This window comes from Elaeis guineensis, chromosome 2 (genome assembly GCF_000442705.2).
Source record: "Elaeis guineensis isolate ETL-2024a chromosome 2, EG11, whole genome shotgun sequence".
In the NCBI taxonomy this organism is placed as follows: Eukaryota; Viridiplantae; Streptophyta; class Magnoliopsida; order Arecales; family Arecaceae; genus Elaeis; species Elaeis guineensis.
The window spans coordinates 83444727-83460569 of NC_025994.2; the positions used below are offsets into that span (position 1 = coordinate 83444727).

At 38.8% G+C, this 15843-nt stretch overlaps 1 protein-coding gene across 1 annotated transcript in view; it reads left to right on the top strand.

Moving 5' to 3' along the window:
• Window positions 1-10538: 10538 nt before the first annotated feature.
• Window positions 10539-15843, top strand: part of LOC105056741 (uncharacterized) — a 32750-nt gene continuing 27445 nt past the window's right edge. Inside the window, exons 1-2 of the mRNA XM_010939053.2 lie at window positions 10539-11142; window positions 14966-15115. Coding sequence (XP_010937355.2) covers window positions 10563-11142; window positions 14966-15115 — 730 coding nt within the window. The 5' untranslated portion in view covers window positions 10539-10562. The remainder of the gene's footprint in view (window positions 11143-14965; window positions 15116-15843) is intronic.

The following is a 15843-nucleotide window of genomic DNA, read 5'->3' on the forward strand; positions in this document are numbered from 1 at the left end:
CCACCCAACTCTCTAGACCTTAAATCGGACAAATATCTTTATTTTTTTTATCAGATACACCCAAACTCTCTTGAAGAAATATCTATAAAGGTGATAAAGTATCTAGCTCCACTTTGAGCTACAACAGGTACTGATCCCCATACGTCCGAGTGAACAAGCTCCAAAATAGCTTCATTCTACTTGAAACTACTAGCAAACTTCATCTTGTACTATTTTTTATAAATACAAAGCTTACAAAGGTCATCACCCTCCTTCTTGAGTGCTAGAATCAGTCCTCTCCTACTCAATTCCGTGAGCCCTTAGTCACTCATGTGATCCATGTGATAGTGCCATAGCTGGTAGATGAGCTGCTCCTCCTGTGCTACTGAGCCTTTCATCCTATATAGGTTACTGTTTAGTTTCTTCCCTATCATCACCACCAAAGCATCCTTGGAGATCTTCAAACACCCACTCCCCAACTGATAACTAAAAGCATATCCCTGCTTCTCTAAGTAACCCAAGGATATTAAATTCTTCTTCAATTCCGGTACATGCTTCACATTGGTAAGTATCCGTATGACTCCATCATATATCTTCACCGTCATAGTACCAACACCAGCCACTCTATATGGATGATCATCTTCAAGAATCACACTACCACCATCTGATTTTTCATAGGAGACAAACCAATCATGATGTACAGTGTAGTGATAGAAATATGCTGAATCAAGTATCCAATAACTATCAAACTCTACTACCCCATCTGATACTACCAGTATATCATTTTCACTATCTTCAAATGACAGAACACCACTCTCATTGGTCAATCCAACCTTACCCATCCCCTTCTCATTCTTCAAAAGTGGACAATTTTTCCTTGGATGATCAGGTTGATAACATTTGTAGCATTTTATAGCCTTCAAATTTTTTCGAAACTTCGATCTACCCTTAGACTTATCTCAAATCCTTTTCTTAAGTTTCTCTTGCCTCTCATTCACAGTAAGCACCTCTGAGTTAGGGCTATCTTTACATAGCTTCTCTCGCTACTCATTTGACTTGAAAACTTCAACCACTTCTTCAAAATTTAAGATCTCTTTTCCATACACCAAAGTAGTGATGAGATCATCATAAGAAACTAACAACGAACACAACAACAGAAGAGCTCTATTCTCCTCATCAATCTTCATATCAAGGCTCATGATATCCGAGCAAACTTGATTGAATTTTTGGATATGGACAATCAGATCTCCTCCTTCGGGTATCCTCAAACTATATAGTTACTTCTTCAACCACAACTTGTTTGTCATATTTTTGCCCATAATGTATTGTCAAGCTTCTTCTAGAGCCCTTTTGGTGTGGTCTCTGTACTAATCTTAGGCAAAACCTCATCAGCAAGGTACATTGTAATTGTGCTAAAAGCTATTTCCTCCAATTTCTCTTAATCTTCAATAAAAATTTTTTAGATATATCCCTAATCAAGATCTTGTAAATTCTATTATGAACTAATAGATCCTTCATCCTTTACTACCAAAGGATGAAATTTTCTTTGCCATCAAATTTTTCAAAGTCTGCCTTAAGGATACTCAATGTCATTCCATACAAATTTCAATTTCACATAAGGAATTCTCACAAATCTATATAATTCTAGATAAAACAGGATAGATTACGCAAGATCAAGATAGATTCTTATCCAAATCAGGCGTTCAAGATTTTTTCTCTATCAGATCTAGCTCCAGAGCTCTGATACCAATTGTTGCCTAGATTAGATCTTTTCTTGCTGATCCTAAATCACGAAAGCAGCAGTAAGGATGGAAGAAAATTCTTAATGGTAGATCAGATTAGGCTTAGAAGAATCCTAGGTGTGAGGAAGAGGAGAGGAGAAACATGAGAGAGGGAGAGAGGGAGCAATTAAAAAGAAAAAATTTCTATTCTGATTCTATTCCATTAAAATTATATACAAAATTGTATATATACATGATCAATTTGATCCAAATCAAAAACTCCCCCAACTAATCCAATTTGGTTTCAATTCTCCAGCTCATGTACACCCATGTTTTGCCTTGCACATCTATTAGACTAAACCGCTAGTCTAATTCTTGAATTAGCTCCTTAAGACCTCTTAAATCAAGATCTTAAATTACTAGAATTAAACCTAATTCTAGCTCAAATTAAAATCTCAAAAAGATTCTGTCCATGCCATCGAGCCGGCTCGGATCTCTATCCATGCCATCGAGCTGACTCTGTCAAGATCCGAGCCAACTCTGGCACATCTAATCCGTAGAGTACCGAAAATACTACCTTTTGTCCCACTATTTGAGCCAGCTCTATTAGACTTCGAGCCAACTCGATCTGGCTCTGAGCAAGCTTGATCTATAATCAAGCTAGCTCGACAGCTGTGTCATCCAATGGTGTGAAAAGCATAGCTCTCTGTCTGCTGTTCGAACTGACTTTCTCAGAGCTCAGGCTAACTCGACTGCTGGATGATGCTTCCTTCACATCTCATCCTTTCTTCATCAATTTTCAAGACTTGAAAACACCATACCTGAGCTCACAGATGGAGCTCTTGATGATCCGACTTCGACAGACATCTGTCGACCAAGCGGAGCATGAACAGTAACGAGAGCGGCCCTACTCGATGCATCCCCGACAATGATGAGGTTGTCGTCACCCACCGATGAAATGACTTGGGGCTCCTTGGTTGCAGAGGCAGGTGGAGGTGAAGAAGATGCTGGCGGTGGAGTTGGCCCTAGTGGAGGAGGAACTTCTCCATGTTCCACCGATGATGATGGAGCACACTTCTTTTTCAGGGGCTCCTGAGAAGGCTGCCTTCGAGCATCTGGCCAGCTGACTTTCTTCTGAGCAATCTGCCAAATAGATTGGCCATAAGCTACATTTCTGCACAATCGAATAACTATATAGTTAGTCTCAACAAGAATAAATGTCAAAAGATATTCAATACACCAAAAAAGAAAGAAATCTTGCGAAGCATGTTCATCGAGCTCAATCCGACATCATATAGGTACTGCTCCAAAAGTAGGTGTTGCTGCTTGAGAATTTTGACGTCGAGCAACATTTGATAATGCTCTTTGTCACTCTCGAGCACAATGCCATTTTTGTTTGGGCAGCCCAGACAGTGTGAAACCCCCATGGATGATCAGTAGAAATAAAGAAAAATCTACTCTTCCATCCATAGATAGAAGAGAGAAGTCTGATAATAAATTGGTATTTATGTCAGGGACTGATGAACCACCATCTCATTTTCGAGGATGTTTTTTCAGACAAAATAAGGCATAGAAAAGAGAAGGCCTCAAAAAAAATTTGAAGAAGACTACAGATGATGACAAAGGAACAAAAAGATCCGAACAGAATTCAGCATCAATTGCGCCGGAACTATTTGATACAGATCGAATATGTTCATAATAAGCGGATAAAGAGGAAACTGAAGACCAAACTTCAAAAATTCTTCATAAATGGCAATGTGACCATTTGGAGGAAGGGTCACACAACCATTTCAGCTAGGAGATGAGAATTTATATCGAGCTAGAACTCGGTAATGTTCCGACAAATGATGAATTTCTATTTCAGATAATTCAAATTGCACATAAAGAGGACCCAATAGAAGTTGACTATCTGATTGCTCGAAAATTGGCCGAGCTCTACAGGACAAAGAACCTTCCTTAGGATTATCCCTAGGAATAGAAACTGCTCTATCTACTAATGGTGGATCCTGAGAATCTTGGTCTCCAACCAAGTTCTCACCATCCGATTCTACCTCAGACATCCTACGATCGAGATTGACAGCAATAAGAATGAAAAGAAGGTCCTCAAGCCTATTGGGGAGGCCAAACACAAAGAAAAAGAAACAAAGGCAATGCTAGCTACAAGAGGCTACAAGAAGAAAGAAATAGAAAGGAAAGAAGGAAACCTTGGCTATTGTAGAACCCCCTCCAACCCATGGCTGAGAGCAATGGAGCAGTGAGAACAGCAGGACCTGGACACTGAAGAAATGAAAGAACAAAAGTCCTTCTATCAATGAAGACCTCCTTATTTATAGGGATGAGTAACAGCCCAGATCAATGCTCGAAAACCCAAGTAACCTGGAGATGTTGACAAGTGTCTGCCATCTCAATCGAATATTTTTTCGATCGTTTGATGCACCACTGGCAAGATTCTGCCACATAAGCTTAATCCGCAAATGATGGCTTGAGACCAGTCGGTTCCTAACACGTGGCAAATAATCTATTCGAGAATTGATAACTGAATCATTTGATCTCCCATAATAAATACAAAAGATCTTCTCATGAACTGCACCATAATTGCCGCACATCTTCTGAAATGACAAATCGATGGCACAGCTTGTGAAACAATAATGAGGTTGCACGTTCCACGAAATAATAAAATACTAGCTACACTTTTTTGAGATGTTAATAAATGCGGAGGAAATGACTGCCAAAATGGTGTTAAGTTCAAAAGAAACTCTCGTGGCCTGACTAATTACATTATTTCCTAAAGACCGACTAAGACATCGAATGACTAAGGAGCTACTCTGCCTTTTACTGACTTGCTTTGCTATGCAATCGATAAAACTCCAATCAGTAGATTTACTCATCGGAGGGTCCCTCACTGGACAACCTCCAATCAGTAGACTTGTCTTGCGGGTTCCCCATCACACAATCTAGTTGCAATTCTCTCAATTTCAAGCTAAATACCTCACCAGAGTTTGCAGCAACAAATACCAAATTTGTAGCCGATCTCTAGTTCTTCTTACGGAGGGGCAAAATCATGGCTCCCGACATTGAATAAGACTAGCAATGTTGAATGTCGGCAACAAAACTAGGGCTCCTGACTTTAGGATTAGGTGAAAGGAGGAGGAGGAAGAAGAAAGAGGGAGGAGAAGAAGAAGAGGGATCTTCAACAAAAATCATCGGGAACTCACTTCTAGCCCTTGAGGAAGGAGGGAGAAGTAGAAGGGGAGGAAGATGAAGGACTCAATTCGAGTTTTGGATGATCTCCGTGTTGCCTCGGAGGAAAAATAGGGATTGAGGAAGGCGATGGCTGGCTGTCCATGAGATGCAATCTATGTTTAGGAGGTGCAATCGAGGGATGGATTGAGGGATCGAAGGCCACGACCTCACGAACGATCTCTGGTTAGGGGACATGATCAAGAGGGGGATTAAGGGATACGTGCTTGGGATCTTGTTTGGGCAATTTTGAGTTAGTTAGAATATGCTATTTAAAAAATCAATAATAAAATTGCTAAAATGAACTTCGGCACTCTCACGATCTATAGTTTTTTGTTTCTTTCGCTTGTAGAAATCCCAAAACTACTAGATTACCAAAGATATTCGCTAGCGGATTGGCAAAATTGCTAAGTTAACACAACCATTTTCCAGCAATTTTATCTGATTGCTAGGAAAAACATACTATTGATGCCAAATTCTAGCCCAGGTATTGGGGATATGGAGAGCACTATTCAATTCACAGGGAGACATTAATCTGCATGGGCACAAAAAAGAAAAGAAAAAAAGTGCTCACTGGATTAGCTCCAATCGGATCCTCCAATGTCTAAGTCGGATCTGACTTTAGAGGAACAACAGTAAATAGTCAGCTTGGTTATGGACAACCTTTATCTCGATCTTTGCACTTTGGCTTTTTCGGATTGGCCTTAGGATCAATCATTTGGAGCTTGGTTAATTAGAGGTTTGTCTTCTCAGGGTATCTTTCTCAAGTTCGCTTTCACGTCAGCCTTAGCCTTGGGTTCCATCTCGATCTTGGCATGGGCCTCCCCCTCGGCCTCGACCTCATTCTTAGTCTCTACTTTAGCCTCAGTCTTACATAGACCTATAGATTTGCAAAAAAGTATGAAAAGTGGAGTAGGCTTGAGAGCTTTTTACTATGAGAGCTTTGAATTGTGAGAGGTTCTCCCTCTCAAAGCATATCCTTTCGCAGTTCCCTTGGTCCTTGTTGGTGCAGAATTTCACTAATGCCGGAGAAGCTGGAGTCGAGGGGATCACGGCCGCCATCGGGACTTGCAAGAAAAATCTAAACCGGAGTTAGGGGTGCTCCGGCAAGACCCTCCGATGCTCAAGTCAGTACTCTGCTTCAACAGAAATGGAGCACTCGAATAGGATTTTAGCAGAGTTTAGAGATAATGCTTCCAGCTCCCCGGAGAACGTATCTGGGGGGTCTCTTTTATAGACGAGAGAGCGTAACCAATTGACAGCAACGTCCGTAACTGTCTGGTAGTGGGCCGTTCGGGGCCACGTAGAGTTTGTTACGGAGAGTAGTGGTGTCCGTTGTCGCAACTTGCCGGAGAGTTTCGGTCGGACGGCTGAAGCTCGGTTGGGACGTTTGGTGGAGCGGAATAGCTCTCTGTCTCAGTAATCTAAGAGAAGCTCAGATGTTTCTGAGATTGCTGATGGGTTAACTGTTGTTGGGTGCCTTAGGCATTGATGCTGCAAACGGAAGTCATCTGCTGTAGAAGTCCGGACGAAAATTTTCTGTTGGAGAAATCCGACTGGAGTCCGATTGCTAGAGAAGTCCGTCTAGAATTGGTCTGATATAAAAGCTTGTCTGAAGACTATCCACTGGAGAGGTCCGGTTGCATGAGGAATCCGACAAAAGGTCGACCGATAGCAAAATTCGAAAGGTGTTGTGGAAGTTCGTCCGCTGGAGGAGTCTGGAGGACACTGTGGAAGGTCGGCCGCTAGAGGGGTCCAGAGAAAATTTGTCCGTTAGAGGGATCTGGTTGGTACTGTTGAAGTTCGGTTGGCGCTGTTGAAGGTTGATGACTGGAGAGGTACGGAAGACACCGGAGACAGTCGGTCACTGTAGAAATCCGACTGCTGAAGCCCGTCCGTTGTAGAAGTTCGTCTAGAATCCATCTGCTGTAGAAGTTCGGATGGAGTCCGGTTCTTGTAGGAGTTCGGAAGGAGGCCGCTTACTGTAGAAGCTCAGATGGAGATCGGTTACCGTAGAAACTCGGATGAAGTCCGCTTGCAATAGAAGTTCGGATGAAATTCTCTTACTGTAGAAGCTCGGATGAAATTCGAAAGGCGGTCGACCACCGTAGAAACTTGGATGGAGTCTGGTTACTGTAGAAGTCCTGCTGTTGGAGAAGTCCGAACATTGATGAAGTCTGAAAGAGGCTCGAAGTAAAGTCGATCGTGACAGGAGGAAGTCTGGAAGAGATTCGAAGAGTAGTCGATCACTGTAGAAAATCGACTGATAGTGAGACTCAGAGAGCATTTGGAGTAGTCCGATAGACGACTGAAGGAGCTCATTATTGGAGAAGTTCGGAGGATACGATAGGAGCTCGTCTGTTGGAGGAATCTGGAGGACACTGTGGAAGGTCGACTGCTGAAGGAGTCTGGATGATACTGTAGAAGCTCGGACGGCTGGAGAAGTTCAGAAAGATGCCGCACAAGGTCGGAAGCCGGAAGAGTCCTGAGAGGGTTGGCCTCTTACAAACTTCGGCTGGGGTTATTTTATACCCAACAGTCCTGTTTATATAGATGCAGGAGCATGGATCTATTATGATTTGGAGACAGAAACTAAGGGATTGTTGTAATCTCTTTCTTTTTTTGAATTTAAATCTATCATAATTATCCTTCTATTTTTGGACTCCTCTTAATTACAAAGATCTAACTATCCATAATTCAAACTTTTATTCAATTGCTTGCCATGTGTCCAGCTACGATAGGGAGGCTAGTTTATATGCCATATCATATACCCCCCACTTTCAAGGTCGAGACATTTTCGGTTTGGGTGAAGAAAGTAGTTAGGTTGCAATTGACTTGTTCATGAGCAAAAAATTAAGTGTTATTGAAAATAATTTTGACGGTCCCCATTCCTTATTTCTTTTGCTATACATGCATTTAAGGTCAACTTAGATTTTTGCCCCCCTCCCTCCATATGAATTGAATAGGTTCATATTTGATCTTATGCTTAGGTGATCATGTATTCCCATCCAGGGCCAACTTTTTGCTAAGTCTTCTTATCGATCTAGGGGGTCGGTATTTTAGTAGTCTCAAATGGAGCTGAAATATTTCTAATCGATCGTCCTTATAGTTCAAAGATCCTAACTTAGGTCGGGTGTCTCCTTGTAGTCGGTCTTGGCTGAGCATATATATTTGGAGATCCTAGTCAGAACTGAGATATCTTCAAGAGGTCGGTCTTTCCCCAACTAAGTTGATGGAGGTCCAAGCCAAAGCTTAGATATCTCTAAGTCAATCCACCTTCCAACCTTCATTTTTGGAGGTCCAAGCGGGGCTCGGGTGTCCATAAGTGGTTGATGTGCTTTCAAGCACATCCTTAGTCGATTTTTCTAAGTCACTTTTCAACTTTTTTTCATTTTTTTGGTGCGCTAGGAAGGGGAAGATGATGGAATATATTCTCATTTTCCCACAAATGATGCCAATCGATTGCTTTTAGAGCTAATCTATAACATTGGAAAAAACAAAATTGGAATAGGAAAACACTAAAAAAGAAACAAAATATGAGGGAAGGCAGAGGTTCAAGCCCTTTATCTAGCACTATTCTATTGATGCCAAAATCCGATCCAACTATTAACAATCTTAAGGGTGCTATTTGATTCATGGAGAGACATTGATTTGCGTATAGGAAAGAAAGAAAAAGCTCAGTAGATTGTCTCCGGCTGGACCCTCTAATGTCTTATCCTGTTTTGGTCGGTCAGATTTTGGATAACCTTTATCTTGATCTTTTCACTTTCGCTTTCTTAGATTGGCCTTATATAGGATCAATCCTCGGGAGCTTGGCCTCTAGGAGCCTAGCTTATTGGAGATTAGTCTTCTTAGGCTGGCCTCCTCAAATTAGCTTTCTCAAGCCGGTTTTCTCAAATTGATTTTTCTAGATTAGTCTTCTCGGGTTGGCTTTCTAAGGTTAGGCTCCTCAAGTCGTCCTTCTCATATCAACTTCTTTAGGTCGGCTTTCATCTCAGCCTTAGCCTTCGGATCTACATCGGCCTCAGCCTTCAGCTTGGCCTCAACCTTGGGCTTCACCTTAATCTTGGTCCCACCTCATCCTCGGCCATGTGCTCCATCTCGGCCTCAAGCTTCACCTCGACCTTGGTCTTGGTCTCCACCTTATCTTTGATCTAGGACAATTCACCTCAGCCTTGATCTTGGTCTCCACCTCAACCTTGTCTGTAGACTTCACCTAGGCATTAGTCTTGCATAGACCTATAGACCTACAAGAAAGAAAAAAAAGCAAAGTGATAGATGAGGGCTTGAAAGCCTCTCACTATGGGAGTTTGAGTTGTGGAAGTTTCTTTCTATCAGAGCATAGATTCATTATGATTTGAAGGCAAAAATGAAAGAATTATCGTAATCTTTTCCTTTATTTGGATTCAAATATGCATGTTCATCCTTTCATTTTTGGATTCTCCTTAATTATAAAGTTATAATTATCCGGAATTCAAATTTTTATAGACTTTCTTTCCGCATGTCCAACTGTGATAGTTAGAAAGGCTGATTTATATATCATATCATATACAAACCTCAGCACATTTATATAGGCTGATTTATATAGGCACAGTTTTTAACATCCACTAGTGAAAATGTGCAGCTGATGCTCTTTTATTGTGGGAATCTTTCTATCGAAGCATATATTTTGGAATAGTGAATCACTTCGTAAGGGCCCTAAACCCTCTTTAATTTGCCACCGAAAGTAGTTAGCGTGTAATATTATGTACGGTAGAATCAGAATATCAAGCTTTAGGCTTGGGTGGAAGTACTAGTTGCCTCTATTTAAAGATATTCTGCTTCCAGTTTGATTTTATCCCTTTTTGATGAAATATTCCCTTGGACAGATAAAGGCGAACCTTATACCTCCTGGGAGGTTGCACACAAAGTAAGCCTCCGGAGCTCCATACGAAGCTGATGTCATGGATCATGATGTACCACAAGAATACATGGCATGAAGTCCCTTGTAGTACTCTCTCTCTCTCTCTCTCTCTCTCCCCACCTAAATTCCATAAAAAGAGCGACCGGAGGTGTAAATGAGCTAAGCCAAGCACAGAAGTAGGCGCCTCGAGACTTGGCTTGCAATAAGAAAGGGGCCAGCAAGCTTGAGCCAGCCTTGATAGAGGATGTTCAAGCTTGATTTGTTTATCATTTGAATCCAGCTTGAAGGAATTTTTTATAGAACCGAACCAAAATTTTTAAAAAAATTATAACATAGGGATCTAAGCTCGGCTCATTTATGAGCCAAGTTTGTGAAGTTGTTCAAATGTAACTTGCTTCCTAACTAAATTGAGCTCAAAGTGACCATTAGCGAATCAAGTCGGAGCTGTTCACAAACACCTCGTTTAACCTGCAGCTCTAACAGTGGCGCAGGGCGCCTGAAGAAACCGGTGTATAGCTGACAGAACACAGCGTTTCGGTGTACCACTCAGCGTAAACTGGGCAAGTGCAGAATCTAGCTTTTGCACTGTAACCCTATATCTTTTTTCTTTTTGTTCTCCTTTTGCCCTTGTCACTGCTATAAAATCCGCTACCAGGCCCTGCCTTCTACTCAAGCTTTAACGAGCTCCTCACGACCATATACTTTCAGTGAGGGAAGACATGGCCGGGGTCGCCATTGGGAGTGGTGAGGAAACAAGAAGGGAAGACGATAATACGAGTCGCGCTCAAAGAGAAGATGCGATACAAGAGTTGGAAAAACGTGTATACGCAGCTGTAATGGAGGGCAAGTGGAGAGACGTGGCGCATATCTATAAGACGAATAAATCTGTACCGACCACGATCAACCGGGTTGGCGACACCATTCTGCACCTCGCAATCCTCATGGGCATTCAAAAGGGTGTGATCGAGCTCATGACACTCATGGAGGAGCAGGACAAAGGAAGAATGGAGAACATCCTGCAGACGAAGAATGACTGGGGTAACACGACACTCCACCAAGCTGCATTTATGGGGATGGAAGAGGTGTGCGCTTTCATTGCCGAGCACCACTGCAAGAAGAAGGTGGTGCTGCCCCGCAACAACCTGGGTGAGACGCCACTACATGTGGCGGTGCTCCATGGTCATGAGAAAGCCTTCTTAGCCCTTCAGAAGGTCATTGACAGACAACACTGGAGAGAGGTGGATAGGAAGTACGGTGGCGACACCGTCCTCCACAGTGCCATTTTTAGAGAACATTTTGGTGAGTGATTTTTTACCCGCTTTATTTATATTTTTGATTTAATTAGCAAAGAAACGGCCATGGAAGTCACTGTGGTTAAGGTTTCGTTAGAGAAGGTGCAGGTAGAATAAGCAATCCATGGGCACTTCCAACCCAACCCATGAGTTCAGATCTCGCTTTTCGTTTTTTTAGACAGATTTATAATACCAATCTAACAAAAGTACATCCATAGAAATCAAAAGATAAAATATGCAAAAAAATCAGAAAGAATATCTATTACATATCGTACCGCATAGTGGTCATGATTGATGTAAGCCCTGTATCGGAGGTTGTCTTGCATGCTGAAGGGAGTCCACTTAAATATATCCATTATGAAGTATGTGAATGGTTATACTTGGAAGACTTCAACAATCATGGATTAGAGAAGATTGCTCTTATACCATACAAATAATAGTTACTATCTAGCATTTTCCTTGTCCTCTTTGCAAAATGAAATTTTCGAAGTTTCTAAAATTCCCCCACAAGAAATTTGGTACCACCTAAAAGTACCTTTTGTAAAAAAAAAAAAGTTATTTAGATGATAATGCCTTTCTTTCAAAAATTCATAGCAATAATGTCATTACTTTTTGGTTATTGCCTATTTTTTCTATCATAGCATTGCCACGATAGCCCATATAAAAGTTATTTTTCTACTATTAGATAATATTAAATTGCATAGGATCTGTCTAATAGTTATTTTTTATAGCAAACAAAGTTGTTGTTCAGACCTTAGTTGGGAGAAATTTAATTTACTAAGTGTCAAGATCCTCTCTAATTTAGGATTGAAGTAGAGATGTTTTCTCTCGTCTATTAAGATAGAAATATATTATTGATCCTTTTGTTATAAATTTAAGATTTGGCATCAATCAGTTAATTAACGTGGTATTAGAGCCAAAGTTTATTGGAGGTTATGAGTTCATCAATCTTGATATCATTGTTGACCCTTCCTTATTAGCTTAAGCTTTTGCAATAAACTAGTTAGTTAACATGGTGTGAGCTTAATGAAATTGGCTATTGTATCTAATGATTAAAAAGGACCATAAGACGTATGCATCATATGCAACTTATGATAAGGATTAAAGAACTAGAGATATCCCATTCAATCGATCTCCGACAAATGGTAAAATATCCAAACTAATTTATGGCTGGAGATGGTTTTGCTTTGATAGGAGATTTGTCGATACCTAAACCTGAAGTTTAGGGAAGGCACTAATAACTGGTCATTAGAAAATGCCTGCAAGCTATTGGCAAATCCCTTTTGGTAAGATCAATGTTTAAGATCCAATCCTCCTTATACCAAGATGAATAATGATATGGGGCTGTGCTTATGTACCATGAAATGGTGGAGCCAAGATTTTGATAGAGAACTGTGGGGGGTAACTATAGTAACTCATAATCCTGTACATTGAAGTTTAAAACTAAATAATTCTTTAAAGTAGCCCAAAAGATAGGAAATTTTACGGTAAATTTTATATGTATTCATAGTGGGGATGGTCTATGGTGGATTAGAGAGTATAGAAACAAGTTTAGATTAGATGAGTCATAAGAAAAATCACAAGTTGCAAAACGCTTTTGGAATCAAAAGTGGAGGAAGAACATTTACCGTTCAATAGATATTTGCATCATTTGCTTGAGGCATCTCTTATGCCTATTCAAATGCAGACCTCAGTATGTTCTTTAATGTAACAAACAAGCCCTACATTCACTATTACTTCTGAATTTTGGAGGAACAAAGTCACGAGGAATGTAGACAGCGAGGACAAGAAAAAAAAAATAGAGATTCAGCTTCTGAGAAGCAAACTTGAATAGCTAGCCCGCTAAATCTCTCTAAATATGCAAACTTCAATAAAAGTTATTTGTGGGACGACATTCCAAAATAATAAAAGCTAGAATTACAGAAAGTCCACGTCCCCATTCAACAAACTCCAAAAACTTAGGTAGAGTGCTAGTGATAGGTTTCACCCTGTCTTTAGTAACTAACCCCGAGATTTTACAAGGGGCAAGCTTATCTATATTTCCCTCACAGTAGGACATGTATAAGCAAACCAAAAATTTTAAACAGGACAATTGCTTATTGCGCACATTAATAATCCTCCTGCCATGTGGCGGAGGGGTTTGGGGCAATCCGTAGAATTACAATTCAGGAACTGTAGGCCCAATGCACTTTTCAGGTTTGCATGATGGGCACCATAAATCATTTTCCTTCCAGGATTATTAGTGCATGCTAGCGGTATATTTCTTTCTTTTTTCTCTCTCTTCTGTCAGCCAAGCATAAGGAATCATTTCAAATGAGAGAATTTTTGGATTTAGTCCTTAAAACTTTTTATATTTCTGTTTTATATTTAGGTGCATTTGGAATTGCTTTTGGAGAGGTCAAAAGCATTGTTTTGAGTCCAATAGATGGCTTCTGGATGGGATATGCGTCTTTGATAAATAATAATATAAAAAAACTTGAGGAAACTTTTTGGTCCTTCTAGAAGCTAAAAATCACTACCTGGAAAAAGCTCTAATTTGGAAATTTCTTTCCAAAAGTGCTTTCTAAGACCCATCTGGAAGCAATTTGTATGGCCAAAATTACCCATGAACTTTGCAGTTATTACATTATTTATTATAATATTTGGATAAAAATAAAATATATAAATTATCGACTAACAATACCTTACATTATAATATAATATAATAATATAGAACTATCAATATCATACTAAAATAATAATTCACATTCATATATATACTATTGTAATATTATACTATGTAATAATATATTAACATGTAATAATAATAATTGTCATATTTTGTACCAAAACATTGTATCATTAATTAATAGATTAATGATCCTATTATATTATGTTATATTATATTATACTATATATATTATATTATATTAAAAATATTATATATTCTTTATTGTTTTTTTCATATCAAAAATATTTTTTCAATTTCATTATTAAATATTACCAAATGTTAGAAATTAGGTTTATAAATTCTTGTAAAGTTCTCTATCTATATGCAAAATGGTCCTACTAACTTTTGTTGATTGAACCCTAGTTAAGACTAACTAGGTTTATAGAAGGATATATAATTTATCTTCATCTTAATATCTCATGAGCCAGCTTCTTCTCATTCTTTTCATTCTCTTCTTACTTAGGACTTGGCAACTGGTGAATTAATAGTGAAAAAGCATAGATTTAGGAGTTAAATCAGTTTGAGAGCTTGCAGAAAATTAAAAAAAAAACAATTAGACACGAAATCAATGCCATTAGAATAATAAAATAGAATATTCTATTTTTGTCTATTTAATTTAATGAGATGTATAAATTTATGAAAATTATAGATTAAAATATAAATAAGAAAACAACAAACATTGGTACACAAATATAGGTATATTTAGCAACTAATATGCATATAAACAAACCTTCCAAAGTAGTGTCTTTGTCTTATGCAATTAATTACTATTATAAAATATGAACGGCATTCTTTAAAATTGATATGATTGAAACAATATTATGTTATATTCCAAATGCCATGTTCATTCAAAAAATTAATTGGTGACATGCACTATTTTATTTTTATTATTATTATTTATATTCTATTTTCTATTATAATGATGAAGAATGACCATTGCAACTACTATTACTGTATTCAAAATATCACAAATTAAAATTTCAATTGGACAAGTGTTAAGTGTTGGTATTCCTATGTGATTATGATAATGACAAGCAAAGGTCTTCAAGAATTTTTATTATTAATTAGAAATACCAGCATTAATGAATTAGTCCTAACCAAATAATGGCATGTAGTACAGGTCTAGTCTTGGAGATCATCAAAATCTATCCCGAGCTTCTGTACTACAAGAATGAAGAGGGACGGTCGGCTCTCCATATCTTGGCTAACAAGCCATCAGCTTTCAAAAGTGGAACTCATCTTGGCTTACTTGATAACTTTATTTACCATAGTGAGTCTCTCTCTCTCTCTCTCTGAATGCCTACATCTACTTGTGTGTGTCTATCACATAACATCACCATCTTGTGGTTATTCCTTTCTTTTAATGAAAATTATTACTAGGAAATCTTTTTCTATGGGTTGGTAAGCTCTATATATATCATGCACTGAAGCATGTGGTTGTATATAAATTGTTGAAGACTTATAATTATTCTTGAGGATACCCTCTTTTGATATTCTTTACAAATAACAACTCTCTTGATATTTTAACAAGCTTTATATATCAACTATGATTGAGTTTATCAGGTGTATATGATTTATTCAAGAGAAAGTAATTTACTCAAGGTTTTTGGATATGCTTGTTTTGTACAACTACAACTCATGAATGTACAAATTGGAACCTCACTCTCATTCAAGTTGTTTCTTACCTATGGAATTGAGCATAAGGGTTATAGGTGTTGGGACCCTATTTCTAAATGATTTTGCATTTCTCATCATGTTATCTTCTAAGAATAGAATACTTTCTTCTATGTCACAAATCTCTATTTCCTCTCCTTCCTCATTCGTTACTGATTATTTAGTTGAGTTATTTTCTCAAGATTCTGATGCAATGTCTTCCAATGAGCTCACCCAGGCTACTTCAAATAAACCCCCTTTTGATAGGACTGCTCCATCTATTGATCATATCATCTTCATGACAACCATTATTCCTTTGTCACTAGTTCTCTTCATGAACCTTGC